This window comes from Choloepus didactylus, chromosome 5, assembly GCF_015220235.1.
Source record: "Choloepus didactylus isolate mChoDid1 chromosome 5, mChoDid1.pri, whole genome shotgun sequence".
In the NCBI taxonomy this organism is placed as follows: domain Eukaryota; kingdom Metazoa; phylum Chordata; class Mammalia; order Pilosa; family Megalonychidae; genus Choloepus; species Choloepus didactylus.
Window position 1 is genome coordinate 123,536,907 of NC_051311.1, and position 13,653 is coordinate 123,550,559.

General features: G+C 36.5%; 1 protein-coding gene across 8 annotated transcripts in view; it reads right to left on the minus strand.

The window, feature by feature from the left end:
- Window positions 1-13,653, minus strand: part of DGKB (diacylglycerol kinase beta) — a 748,227-nt gene that overhangs the window by 417,067 nt on the left and 317,507 nt on the right. For all 8 annotated transcript variants that reach the window (XM_037836813.1, XM_037836819.1, XM_037836816.1 and 5 more), the window contains one exon: window positions 707-867. In XM_037836813.1, the coding sequence (XP_037692741.1) occupies window positions 707-867 (161 nt within the window). The remainder of the gene's footprint in view (window positions 1-706; window positions 868-13,653) is intronic.

Here is a 13,653-nt window from a genome sequence, read left to right on the forward strand (position 1 = left end):
TTCTGTGTGTCTGTGTCTGAATGAGAGAGGTGACATGATGTAAGATTAGTACTGAGTGACATATATTAAACTAAATATAAAGCTTTAGATAGCATATTTTAGACACCATAATTGCTGCCTAAATACACACATAATCACTGTAAAATTATTAATTCTATAAGGATTAACATTTCAATAACTCTTTCAATTGCCAAAAGAAACTTTACTTTCAGTCTAAGATTAAAAAAAAAAAATGAAGTGCAAAGTCAGCCTTTTGACTTATTAACCATTTGAGAGTGTTAGTAGCATTTTTCTTAGATTTTTGACCTAACCATAAATTTGAAAATAATGTCTATATGTAAAACCCAGTAGGTTATGATGATATTATAACATGGATCTCAAAGTAAGTTAAAATTTGATGCAATGTTTCACATTTTCACTAATGTGATTTTATCTTACATTTTAAAACCTATAGCCATCTATAAATCATTTAAGCTTCACTTCATAAAAAAAATCATCAAAACAATCCTTTGATAAAACATTATCCATTGTTGATACTCTGACTTTAAACAAATTCTAAGTTATATTAGTGCCCATTAGAAGAGGCATTGTGCTGACACAAAGATAAAATAAATTATTCATATTTAGTACATCTTCATAGTATAAACATTTATATACAATGATTATCTAGGACTTATAAAAAAGAACATTTGGTGGAAAATCTTACCACGCCAATGGAAAAGTAATTATTGATGATACTGTAAGGCACTGGGTCTCCTTTTTCATCTTTGTCATTAGGTATGACTTCAAACTTCCACCTGTCCAACATAGTTTCTGTGCTGTTTTCAATGTCCTTTAGGATTTTCATCAGATTCTCACCTTCATAACCTAATGAAAAAAATTATCTTGAGAAAAATATAAGCAAATAACAAAAGATATGTTTACATAAGTTTGAGTGTGTGATGTATTATCTAAAGCTAAATAATGCATGTCTTAAATTCTAACCCAAGATAAAGAATTAACTATAATCTTCTTACACTCATACCAAGATTTTACTTTTAGCTTTCCTTTACAGGTGATATTTCTCTCCTGTAGTACAAATTCCCCAGTATATTCAACTGCCAAATGAACATCTTCAATGCATACTCCACACAACTCCATATCAACATATTCAAAATGAAATTCATAATATGTTTCCATATCTTCCTTCTGTGTACCTGATCTCAAAAGGCATCATGTTCTACCCATTATTGGAAGTCAAAAACTTGAGTGACAATTTAGACTTCTCCCATTCCATCATTCCCTTCTCTAAATAAGTACCCAATTTACATATATATATATAAACTTTTAATGGATTGAATTGTTTCTCCCACCTCCCCCCCAAAAAAAAAAAATATATGTTCAAGTCCTAACCCCTGGTCCCATGAACATGACTCTGGAAACAGGATCATTGAAGAATGTTATTAGTTAAGACAAAGCCAAATTGGATTAGGGTGGACCCTTAATCCATATGACTGGTGTCCTTATATGAAGAGGGGATCTAGGCACAGACAGGCAGTGACAGAAGATGGGCAGAGACAGAGACTGAGTTTTACCACAAGCCAAAGAACACCAGCAATGGATTGCCAGCTAGGGAAACCACAACCCGACAGACTTCAGAGAGTAGAGCCCTGCTGATACCCTGATTACAGAGACAATAAATCCCTGTTGTTTTAGTGGTACTTTGTTACAGCGGCCCTAGAAAACTGAGACAATGTGTGTGTGTGTATTCACTTTGCCTTAGTACAGATTCCCATTTTTTTTTCTTTATTAGAGAACTTGAAGGTTTACAGAACAATCATGCATAACATACAGGAGTCCCATAAATGACCCCACCACCAACACTTGGCACTAGTATGGAAGATTTGTTATAATTTATGATAGTGCATTTTTATAATTTCATGATCAATTAAAGTCCCTAGTATAATTTAGGGTTCACTGTTTCTGAGTGCAGTCCCATGGATTTTTAAAAAATTTTTATCTGTTACCATGTATAAAATCTTACATTCCCCCTTTTAATCATATCAAGACATATATTTTAATACTTTTAATTGCATTCACAGTGTTATGCTACCATCACCACCATCCATTACCAAATTTTCATCATTCTGAATAGGAACCTTGTTCATTTTAAGCGTGAACTTCTGTTTCCCAATCCCCACCCACGCTTGCTTTAATCTAAATTCTGACTCTATTCTAATTCTTTCAAATCAGTGAGATCATACAATATTTGTCCTTTTATGTTTGGCTTATTTCACTCAATGTGGTATCTTCAAGGTTCATCCATGTTGTTACATTCATCAGGACTTCAGTCCTTTCTGTAGTTGAATATTATTCCTTTGTATATATATACAACATCTTATTTATCCATTAACCTATTGATGGACACTTGGGCTGCTTCCATCCTTTGGAAATTGTGAATAGTGTCACTATGAGCATCGGTGCATGAATGTCTGTTTCAATCCCTGCTTTCAATTCTCTGGGGTATATACCTGGTAGTGAGATTAATGGGTCATACAGTAGTTCTATACTTAGCTTTCTGGGGAACCATTAAACTGTCTTCCACAGTGGCTACACCATTTTACACTGCCTCCAGCAATGAATGAGTGTTCCTATTTTTCCACATGCTCTCCAATACTTATTTTCCATTTTAAAAATAGCAACCATTCTAATGGGTGTGAAAGGGTATCTCATAATGGTTTTGATTTGCATTTCCCTGCTGTTTAATGACGTTGAGCATCTTTTTATGTGCTTCCTGACCATTTGTATATTTTCCTTGGTGAAATCTCTGTTCAAGTCTTTTGCCCATTTTTAAATTGGGTTGTTTGTCTATTTGTTGTTAAGTTGTAGGATTTCTTTATATATTCTGGATATTAAATCTTTACTGGATATGTGGTTTCCAGTTATTTTCTCTAAATGTGTAGGTTGTCATTTTACTTTAATGATAATATCCTTTGAGGTGCAAATGTTTTCAGTTTTGATGAGGTCCCATTTATCTATTTTTTTACTTTGTTGCTTGTGCCTTGGGTGTAAAGTCTAAGAAACCATTGCCTAACATGAGGTCTAGACAATGCTTCCCTATGTTTTCTTCTAGGAGTTCAATAATTCTTGCTCTTATGTTTAGCTCTTTGAGACATTTTGAGTTGATTGTTGAATATGGTGTGAGGTAGGGATCCTCCTACAATTTTTTGTAAGTGGAGATCCAGTTTTCCCAGAATTATTTGTTGAAGAGACTATTCTTTCCCAATTTAGTGTTTTTGCCACCTTGTCAAAAATCAGTTGGCCATAAATGTGAGGGTTGATTTCTGAGCTCTCAATTTGTTTCCATTGGTATAAATGTTCTTGTGCCACTACCATGCTGTTTTGATTACTGTGGCTTGGTACTAAATTTTAGTCCTCCAACTTCACTCTTCTTTTTTCAAGGTGGCTTTACCTATTCAGGGCCCCTTACACTTCCATATAACTTTTTTTTTTTAATTCATATTTATTGAGATATATTCACATACCATGCAGTCATACAAAACAAAGCATGCATTCAATTGTTTATAGTACTATCATACAGTTTTGCATTCATCACCAAAATTAATTTTTGACATTTTCATTACCACACACACAAATATAATAAGAATAAAAATTAAAGTGAAAAAGAACAATTAAAGTAAAAAAGAACACTGGGTGCCTTTTTTTTTTTTTTTCTTCTCCCATTTTTCTACTCATCCATCCATAAAAGAGACAAAGGGGAGTATGGTCCATATGGTTTTCCCAATCACATTGTCACCCCTCATAAGCCACATTTTTATACAATCATCTTCAAGATTCATGGGTTCTGGGTTGTAGTTTGATAGTTTCAGGTATTTACTGCTAGCTATTCCAATTCAATAGAACCTAAAAAGGGTTGTCTATATTGTATGTAAGAGTGCCCACCAGAGTGACATCTTGGCACCTTTTGGAATCTCTCTGCCACTGAAGCTTATTTCATTTCCTTTCACATCCCCCTTTTAGTCAAGATGTTCTCCATCCCATGATGCCGGGTCTAGATTCCTCACCAGGAGTCATATTCCATGTTGCCAGGGGGATTCACTCCTCTGGATGTCAGATCCCAAATGGGGAGAGGGCAGTGACTTCACCTGCCAAGTTGGTTTAGCTAGAGAGAGAGGGCCACATCTGAGCAACAAAGAGGCATTAGGAGGAGGCTCTTTGGCACAATTATAGGGAGACCTAGCCTCTCCTTTGCAGCTACAGTCTCCCCAAGGGCAAGTCCTGTGGTAGAGGGCTCAGCCCACCAAGCCACCAGTACCTCATGTCTGTGAGCACATCAGCAACCATCGAGGTGGGAAAGCTCAACACTCCTGCATTCTCCACCGGCTCCTTAAGGTGGCTCTGCATATTTTTTCATTTTTTTTTATAATTAACTCTTTTTTTTTAAATCAACAATATCAAAATTTTTTTTAAAAAAGCATACAGTAAAAAAAGCATTTCAAACAAACCATAACAAGGGAGTCCAACATGTTCCTACTCTACCCCGAGAAAATAACCTAACTAGCAACATTTCTGTGAACTTGTTCCTACCAGACCCATCAGAAATTAACAGACTGTAGTCATTCCTGGGCATTCCCAGAACATTAAATTTACCCATGATAGCTTATCTGTTGTTATTGGGTTATCTTTCCCTTTCATTAATTGCTCTCTATCACTAGTTCCCCTACATTCTACATTATAAACCATTTATTTTAGGAGTGTGTTGTTTAACCTCCAGGTGTTTGTGAATTTTCTAAGTCTCTGATGGTTATTGACTTCTAATTATATTCCATTGTGGTCAGAGAATATGGTTTGAATAATTTCAATTTTTTTAAATTTATTGAGGCTTGTTTTATGTCCGAGCATATGGTCTATTCTGGAGAAAGTTCCATGATCACTAGAGAAGAATGTGTATCCTGGTGATTTGGGATGTAATTTTCTATATATGTCTGTTAAATCAAATTCATTTATCCGATTGTTCAGGTTTTCAATTTCCTTATTGTTTTCTGTCTGGTTGATCTATCTCTGGGAGACAGTGATGTGTTGAAGTCTCCCACAATTATTGTGGAAACATCCATTGCTTCCTTTAGTTTTGCTAGTGTTTGTCTCATGTATTTTGTGGCATCATGATTGGGTGCATAAACATTTATGATTGTTATTTCTTCTTGTTGAATTGCCCCTTTTATTAGTATGTAGTGGCTCTCTTTGTCTCTCCTAACATCCTTGCATTTAAAGTCTATTTTATCTGAGATTAATATTGCTACTCCTGCTTTCTTTTGGCTGTAGCTTACATGAAATGTTTTTTGCATCCTTTCACTTTCAATTTCTTTGTGTCCCTGTGTCTAAGATGAGTCTCTTGTGTGCAACATACTTATTCTAGTTTGCTAATGCTGACAGAATGCAAAACACCAGAGACAAATTGGCTTTTATAAAAGGGGGTTTATTTGGTTACATAGTTACAGTCTTAAGGCCATAAAGTATCCAAGGTAACACATCAGCAATCGGTTACCTCCACTGGAGGATGGCCAATGGTGTCCGGAAAACCTCTGTTAGCTGGGAAGGCACATGGCTGGCATCTGCTCTAAAGTTCTGGTTTCAAAATGGCTTTCTCCCAGGATGTTCCTCTCTAGGCTGCACTTCCTCAAAAAATGTCACTCTTAGTTGCACTTGGGGTATTTGTGCTCTCTTAGCTTCTCCGGAGCAAGAGTGCTTTCAACAACTGTCTTCAAAATGTCTCTCATCTGCAGCTCCTGTGCTTTCTTCAAAGTGTCCCTCTTGGCTGTAGCTCCTCTTCAAAATGTCACTCTCAGCTGCACTGAGTTCCCTCTGTTTGTCAGCTCATTTATATGGCTCCAGTGATTTCATTTAGACCCACCCTGAATGGGTGGGATAACACCTCCATGGAAATCATCCAATCAGAGTTATCACCCACAGTTGGGTGGGGCACATCTCCACGGACACACTCAAATAACTACAATCTAATCAACACTGATAATGTCTGCCCACACAAGATTACATCAAAGATAATGGTGTTTGGGGAACATAATACATTCCAACTGGCACAATACTGATGGTTCATATTTTTTGATCTATTCTGCTAATCTATATCTTTTAATTAGGGAATTTAATCCATTTACATTCAATGTTATTACTGTGAAGGCATTTCTTGAATCAGCCATCCTATCCTTTGGTTTATGTTTGTCAGATATATTTTTCCCTTTCTCTCTTATTGGCCTTTAATGAACCAATATTGAATCTCTTTAGTACTGAACCTTTCTCCATCTCTCTCTCTCCTTTCTTTGTTTCTCTGTCAGTAGGGCTCCCTTTAGTATCTCAAGTAGGGCAGGTCTTTTATTAGCAAAATCTCTCAGCATTTGTTTGTGAAAAATTTAAGCTCTCCCTCAAATTTGAAGGAGAGCTTTGCTGGATAAAGTTTTCTTGGTTGGAAATTTTTCTCTCTCAGAATTTTAAATATGTCATGCCACTGCCTTCTCACCTCCATGGTGGCCACTGAGTAGTCACTACTTAGTCTTATGTTGTTTCCTTTGTATATGGTGAATTGCTTTTCTCTTGCTGCTTTCAGAACTTGCTCCTTCTCCTCAATATTTGACAGTCTGATCAGAATATGTCTCTGAGTGGGTTTCTTTGGATTTATTCTATTTGGAGTTTGCTGGGCATTTATGCTTTGTGCATTTATATTGTGTAGAAAGTTTGGGAAGTTTTCCTCAACAATTTCTTTGAATACTCTTTCTAGACCTTTACTCTTCTCTTCCCCTTCTGGTACACCAGTGAGTCTTATATTTGGACATTTTATTTTATCTATCATATCCCTGAGGTCCATTTCAATTTTTTTCAATTTTTTTCCCCATACTTTCTTTTGCTCTTTCATTTTCCATTGTGTGGCCCTTGAGGTCACTGATTCATTGTTCAGCTTCCTCTAGTCTTGTACTTCGAGTATCCAGAATCTTTTTAATTTGGTCAACAGTTTCTTCTATTTCCATAAGATCATCTATTTTTTTTATTTACTCTTGCAATTTCTTCTTTATGCTCTTCTAGGGTCTTCTTCATGTCCTTTTATATCCTGTGCCATGCTCTTGTTGTTTGCCTTTAGTTCTTTGATTAATTGCTTCAAGAACTGTGTCTCCTCTGATCTTTTGATTTGGGTGTTTGGGTTTGGGTTATCCATATTGTCTGTTTTTTTCATATGCTTTACAATTTTCTGTTGTTTTTGGCCTCTTGGCATTTGCTTTACTTGATAGGGTTCTTTTAGGATATGTAGGATTATTCAAAGACTAATTGCTAATTTGTCAGATCTACAGCTTGGTGGCGTACACTTTCTCTAACTAACCAGCAGATGGCGTCCACAAGTCATCTATTCCCCTCAAGTCAGTTCTCCCCAACTTTGTCTTTGTGGTGTGTGGGGGTCTGATTCTTGTGGGGCCAATTGGTGCACCAAGTTTGAGTGTGTTGTTGGTGCTGTCCGCCCTGAATGTGGGGCTTGTGTCTGAGTGGTTAGGGAGGGAGGGCAGCTTTAACAATCACACCTCCCAGGTGTCCCTGGAGATTTAAGGCTGTTGCAAGAATCTAAACCTTCATCTCAGTCTTGCCACAGATTGTCTCTGCCACTGACCCACAAGTCCTTGGTATTGACGTATGGTCCCTGGGATTTCCAAGTGGGTCCCTCTTCCAAGCTGTGCCCTTCTAGGGCCTCTGCTGAGGGAAGATTGTGCTATGTCACGAGTGCATGCCATCCCTCAAGGGAAGTTCTGGGCCACCAGGCTGTGTAGGGGCATTCCCAGCCTGCTGTAAGGATGGCTGTATGGGGTGCATTAATTTCCCCCTTTTCACACAGCTCCGCCTTCCAAGCTCTGGGACAATTAGCTGTGGGTGCGCGAAAGGCTATTGTCCATGCCCAATATTGTGGTGTGTGCATGTGTTGCTGGAAACACTTCCCATTGCACTGGGTTTTTTGGCATAGCTCTGGGCTGTGGCTCCGGCGCCAGGCAGGAGCATTCCCAGCCCACCAGGAAGATGGCTGCAAGGGGCATGGTTATTTTCCCCTTTTGGCTCACCTCTGTCTGCCTCACTCCAAGACAATTAGCAGTGGGTACATGAAAGGCTATCTTCCACGCCAGATATTGAGGTGTTTGCACAGCCCGTTCCTGCCTCGCTTCACTGTGAGGTTCTTGCTGCCGTATCTGCAGCTGCTTTTGGGTTTTTTAAAAAAGAACTAGTCCACCTCCAAACACCAACCCACGGTTTCCCCACACTGCAGCATGGCTGCCAGATATTCAGCAGGCTTACTCACTTGTTTCAGTACACAGACTCCCGGTTTCATCAAGTGCACTGTCCCTGTGGATTTAGCAGAACTTGTCCAGCTGGTGCATTGCTGGAACTGGTGTTCTGGTCACTTTCTGGCTTTTATCTAGTACTTTTCATGGAGGTGTTTTTTTGCCCTGTCTTTCCTAGCCACCATCTTAGGTTCTCCACCATGTAACTTTTATAGTTGGCTTCTCCATTTCTGCAAAGAAGGTTTTTGGAATTTTGATTGGAACTGCATTAAATTACTTTTGGTAGTATTTACATGTTAATGCTATTGAGCCTTCCAATCCATGAACACAGACTATTATCTTTCTGTTTGTTTAGGTGTTCATTGATTTATTTTAGCAATATTTTATAGTTTTCTGAATACAAGTCCTTTACATCCTTGGTTAGATTTATTTCTAGATAATTGATTCTTTAAGTTGCTATTGTCAATGGAATTTTTTACTGATTTCTTCTGAATGTTCATTGCTCGTGTACAGAAACACTATTGATTTTTCGGGGTTGAGCGTGTACCTCACCACTTTGCTGAATTCATTTATTAGCTCTAGGAGATTTGTCATGAATATTTCAGGCTTTTCTGTATATAGGATCATATCATCTTCAAATAGGGAAAGATTTACTTCTTCCTTTCCAATGTGGATGCCTTTTATTTCTTTTTTTATTTTTTTTTTCTTTTATCATTTTTCTTGCCTAAGTGCTCTAGCAATAACTTCCAGATCAATATGGAATAAGAGCAGTGACAGTGGGTATCTTTGTCTTGTTCCTGATCTTAGAGGAAAAGAAGTCAGTTTTTCCCCATTAAGTTAGATGTTAGCTGTGGGCTTTTCGTATATGCTCTTTATCATGTTGGGGAAGCTTTCTTTCTATTCCTGGTATTCTATGTATTTTTTTATCATGAAGGGGTGCTAGCTTTTGCATTAATTGAGATGATCATTTCTTTTCTTCCCTTCATTCTTTTAATGTGGTGTATTACATCAATTGATTTTCTTATGTTGAACCAACCTTGCATACCAAGGATAAATCTCACTTGGTCATGGCATATAATTCTTTTAATATATGTTGCTGGATTCGGTTTGCTAGTATTTTGTTGAAGATTTTTGTACATACATTTGTAAAAGATAGTGGTCTGCAGTTTTTTCTTCTGGCATCTTTATCCTTTGGTATAAAGGTGATGTTGGCTTCATAAAATGAGTATGGGAGTATTCCCTCCTCTTCAGTTTTTTTGTAAGAGTTTGAGCAGAATTGGAGTTAAGTCTTCTTGGAACTTCTGGTGTAATTCCCCTTTGAAGCCATCTGTCCTGGGCTTTTCTTTGTTGGGAGGTTTTAGATTAACAATTCACACTTTTTCCTAGTAATTGGTTTTTGAGATTTTTCTATTTCTTCTTGAGTCAATACAGGTACTTTGTGTGTTTCTATTAATTTGTCCATTTCAACAGGGTTATCTCATTCATTGGCATACAGTTTTTCAGAGTATCCTCTTATAGTCTTTTTATTTCAGTGTGGTCAGTAGTCACGTCCCCCTTTTCATTTCTGATTTCATTGTTTTGTGTCCTCTCTCTCTTTTACTTTGTCAATCTGGCAAAAAGTTTGTCAATTTTATTTATTTTTTCAAAGAACCAACTATTGGTTTTCTTGATATCTGTATTATTTTTTGTTTGCTTGTTTTCTATTTCATTTGCTACACTCTAATTTTTGTTATTTCCTTCCTTCTGCTTGCTTTTGGTTCAGTTTACTCTTATTTTTTTTTTAGTTCTTCTGGTTTTGAAGTTACGTCTCTGATTTGAAGTTTTTCTTCTTTTTTAATGTAAGCATTTAGAGCTATAAATTTCCATCTCAGCACTGCCTTTGCAGCATCCCATACATTTTGGGGATGTTGTATTTTCATTTTCATTCCAGCCTCAAGATATGTCTTAATTTTGCTTATGCTCTCCTCTTTAATCCATTGGTTGTTTAAGAGTATGTTATTTATTTCCATATATTTGTAAATTTTCCATTTCTCCCCATGTTACTGATTTCTAGCTCTATTCCATTGTGTTCAGAAAATGTACAATGTATGATTTCAATATTTTTTAATTTATTGAGAATTGTTTTGTGACACAACATATGGTCTATCCTGCAGAATGGTCCACATGTGCTTGAGAAGAATGTGTATTCTGTTTTTGTTGAGTGAAATGTTCTATACATGTCAGTTAGGTACGTGTACATGATGTTTCGATTATCATGCAGGTCTCATACTTCCTTACTGATCTTCTGACTAGATGTTCTATCTATTCTTCAGATTGATATATTAAAGTCTCCTGCTACTTGTGTAGAGCTATCAGTTTTTCCCTTCAAATCTGTCAGTATTTTCTTCATATATTTTGGGGCTCTGTTTTTAAGTGTGTGTGTATATATACATATATATAGTTTCTGGCACTTTATAAGTACTGACATTGCACATATATTAATAATTGCTACATCTTACTGATGAATTGTCCCCTTTTCCAGTTTAAAATGATCATCTTTGTTCCTGTAATTGTTTATGACTTAAAGTCTATTTTATGCAATATTAGTATAGCCTCCCCAGCTATCTGTGGGTTACTACTTGCATGGTATATTTTTTTCCATCTTTCACCATCGACCTACTTGTATCTGAATTTAAGGTGAGTCTCTTGCAGGTTGTATATAGTTGGTAATTTTTTTTTTTTAATCCATTCTGCCTATCTCTGCCTTTTGACTGGAGAGTTTATTCCATTTACATTTAAAGTAATTTTGATAACACAGGACTTTCTTCTATTATTTTGCTATTTGGCCTTTTACAGTCTCATACCATTTTGTCCCTCACTGCCATTAATGCATACATTTATATTTATTTGCTTTCATGTGTTGTACCACACTGAGTGCTTTCTCACTTCTATCGGGATATTTTTTTCATCCATTTTCCTTGTGGTTACAATGGGGTTAAAATTTAACTTCCTAAATATATGGCAATCATATTTGGTTTGATACTAACTTAACTTCAATAGCAAGCACATATACTTTTCCTATATCCTTCTGTCCCCCACCATTTTTTATACTTGTTTCCACTTGTATCTTTCTACATTGTATCCCCACAAATATGGTAATTTTCTTTGCTTTTCATGCCTTTTCATTTTAGTACCTGTAGGAAGTAAGAAGTGGAGTTCAATTCCCAACTATACACTACAATAATACTGACTTACATAATTACCCAAATGCTTAACTTTACCATAAGTCTTTATTTCTTTATACCCCTTTGAACCACTGTCTAGTGTCCTTTCCTTTCAGTCTGAAGAACTCCCCAGAACACAGCTTGTAGGGCAGGTCTAGTGGTGACAAACTCCCTCAGCTTTCATTTAGCTGACAATGTCTTAATCTCTCTCTCATTTTTGAAAGGCAGTCTTGCCAGATTTAAAATTCTGGTTGGCAGTTGCATTCTTTCAGCATTTTAAGTATTTCAACCTACTACCTTCTTGGCTCCATGGCTTCCAATGAGAGAAATAACATGTTGCTTTTCTCTTGCAGCTTTCAGAACTCTCTCCTTGTCCTTTGCATTTGATAGTGTGATCAGTATATGATGGGGTGCATTTTTCTTCACGTTTATCCTGTTTGGTGTTCTCTGAGCTTTTTGTTTGTGTATATTCATGCTTTGTTTAAGCTTGTGAAGTTCTCTTTCATTATTTCTTTGACTGTTCCTTCTGTCACTTTCTGTCTTTCTTCTTCTTAGGGTCCTCCCAAAATGTGTGTACTGGTGTGCTTGATGGCATCCCAGATGGGTCTTAAGTTGTTTCTGCTTTTAATATTTCTTTTCATTTTCTTCTCATCAGCCTGCCTCATTTCAAGTGTCTTATTTTCAAGTTCACTGATTCTTTCTTCCATCGGCTCCAATCTGCTCTTGAGACCTCCTGGACATTTGCTATTTCAGTTTTTGTGGTCTTCAATTCCAGTGGTTCTGTTTGGCTCCTTTTGAAAATTTCTAAATCTTCACTAAGACTCTCATATTGCTCAATCATAGTGTTCCTTATATCCTTTAGCTCTTTCTCTGCATTTTCCTTCATCTCTTTGAGCATTTTTAAGATCGTTTTTTTCAATTGCTTTGTTCAGTATGTCCACATTCTTGTCTTCTTTGTTGGTGATTTCTGTATTTTAATCCTCTTCCTTTGCATGGGCCATCATTTCCTATTTATTTGTCTTTTACTCTTTTCTTGCATGCTGCATATTGTAATACTTTAAAATGTTAACTCTGGGGTTTATTCCCTGAGATGTCTGTTTCTTGGTTTTGTGACCAGCTGGTGATAAAGACAGAGATTTTCTTGAGCTTCAGTTCTCCTATCCGGGAGGTCTGCCCAAGGCAAATTCAGTGTGCAGGGTTTTCCTTGTCTTTCTGGGCCTCTGTCATGTCCTGGGCTTTTGCATGTTAGTAATTTTGCAGTTCCCCTGTTTATAAGAGTTTGGTTGTTTCCTCTGTTTACCAGGAGACATACTTGCCTTTCTCAGGTGTTTGAAGCCAGCAGGGCTTTGTTTCAGACTCTCTGCCTTTCTATTTTCTACACTCCTGTTGTTATCTCAAGCTACTTTTGCCTAGATGGCAAAATTCTGGGAGGAGGGGCATACCAATGAAGACTTAAATTAACATTTATTTTATGATGTTATCACAATGACCAAAACCAACTATTTTTTGGTCAAAAACAAAAACAAAACAAAACAAAACAAAAAAACCACACAAATTTTTACCAAATAGAAATCACATAAAGCAAAGCAAGAACATATTGTAAGAGTGTTCCATTTAAAAATCTCTTACTCCCTTACTCGATATGAAACAAGATTTTTCTCATGATAATCTTGAAATTTTTTGCTAGAGAGACTGATTATTGCCAGAAAAATTGCAAAGGAGGCAAATTAAGTATTTTTCAAATGCCCCAGGACATCCTACATTCTTATCTTGTTACATCTTCTAAAACATGGAAATATATTCTTGTTAAAAAGAACTTTCAAATCAACATATTCTATTGACCTTAAGTGAACTGAATGATTATTGGTTAAATAAGTTACTTTCTTTCACCAATGTTAAGCACTATTGTAATTACTACTACATAAAGTACTCAGCACCAGCACCGTGCAAAGAAATTTAATAGTTCAGCACAAGAACCTATGAGGAAAAAAACAAAAAGAATCTATGAGGTAGGAACTATTATTTTCTTCAAATTCTGATGAGAAACCCAAAAGAGGTTAAGTAACTTGCTCGAAGTTTCAAACCTGGCAAGAAATAATCCCACTCCAGGACACGTTTTTCTA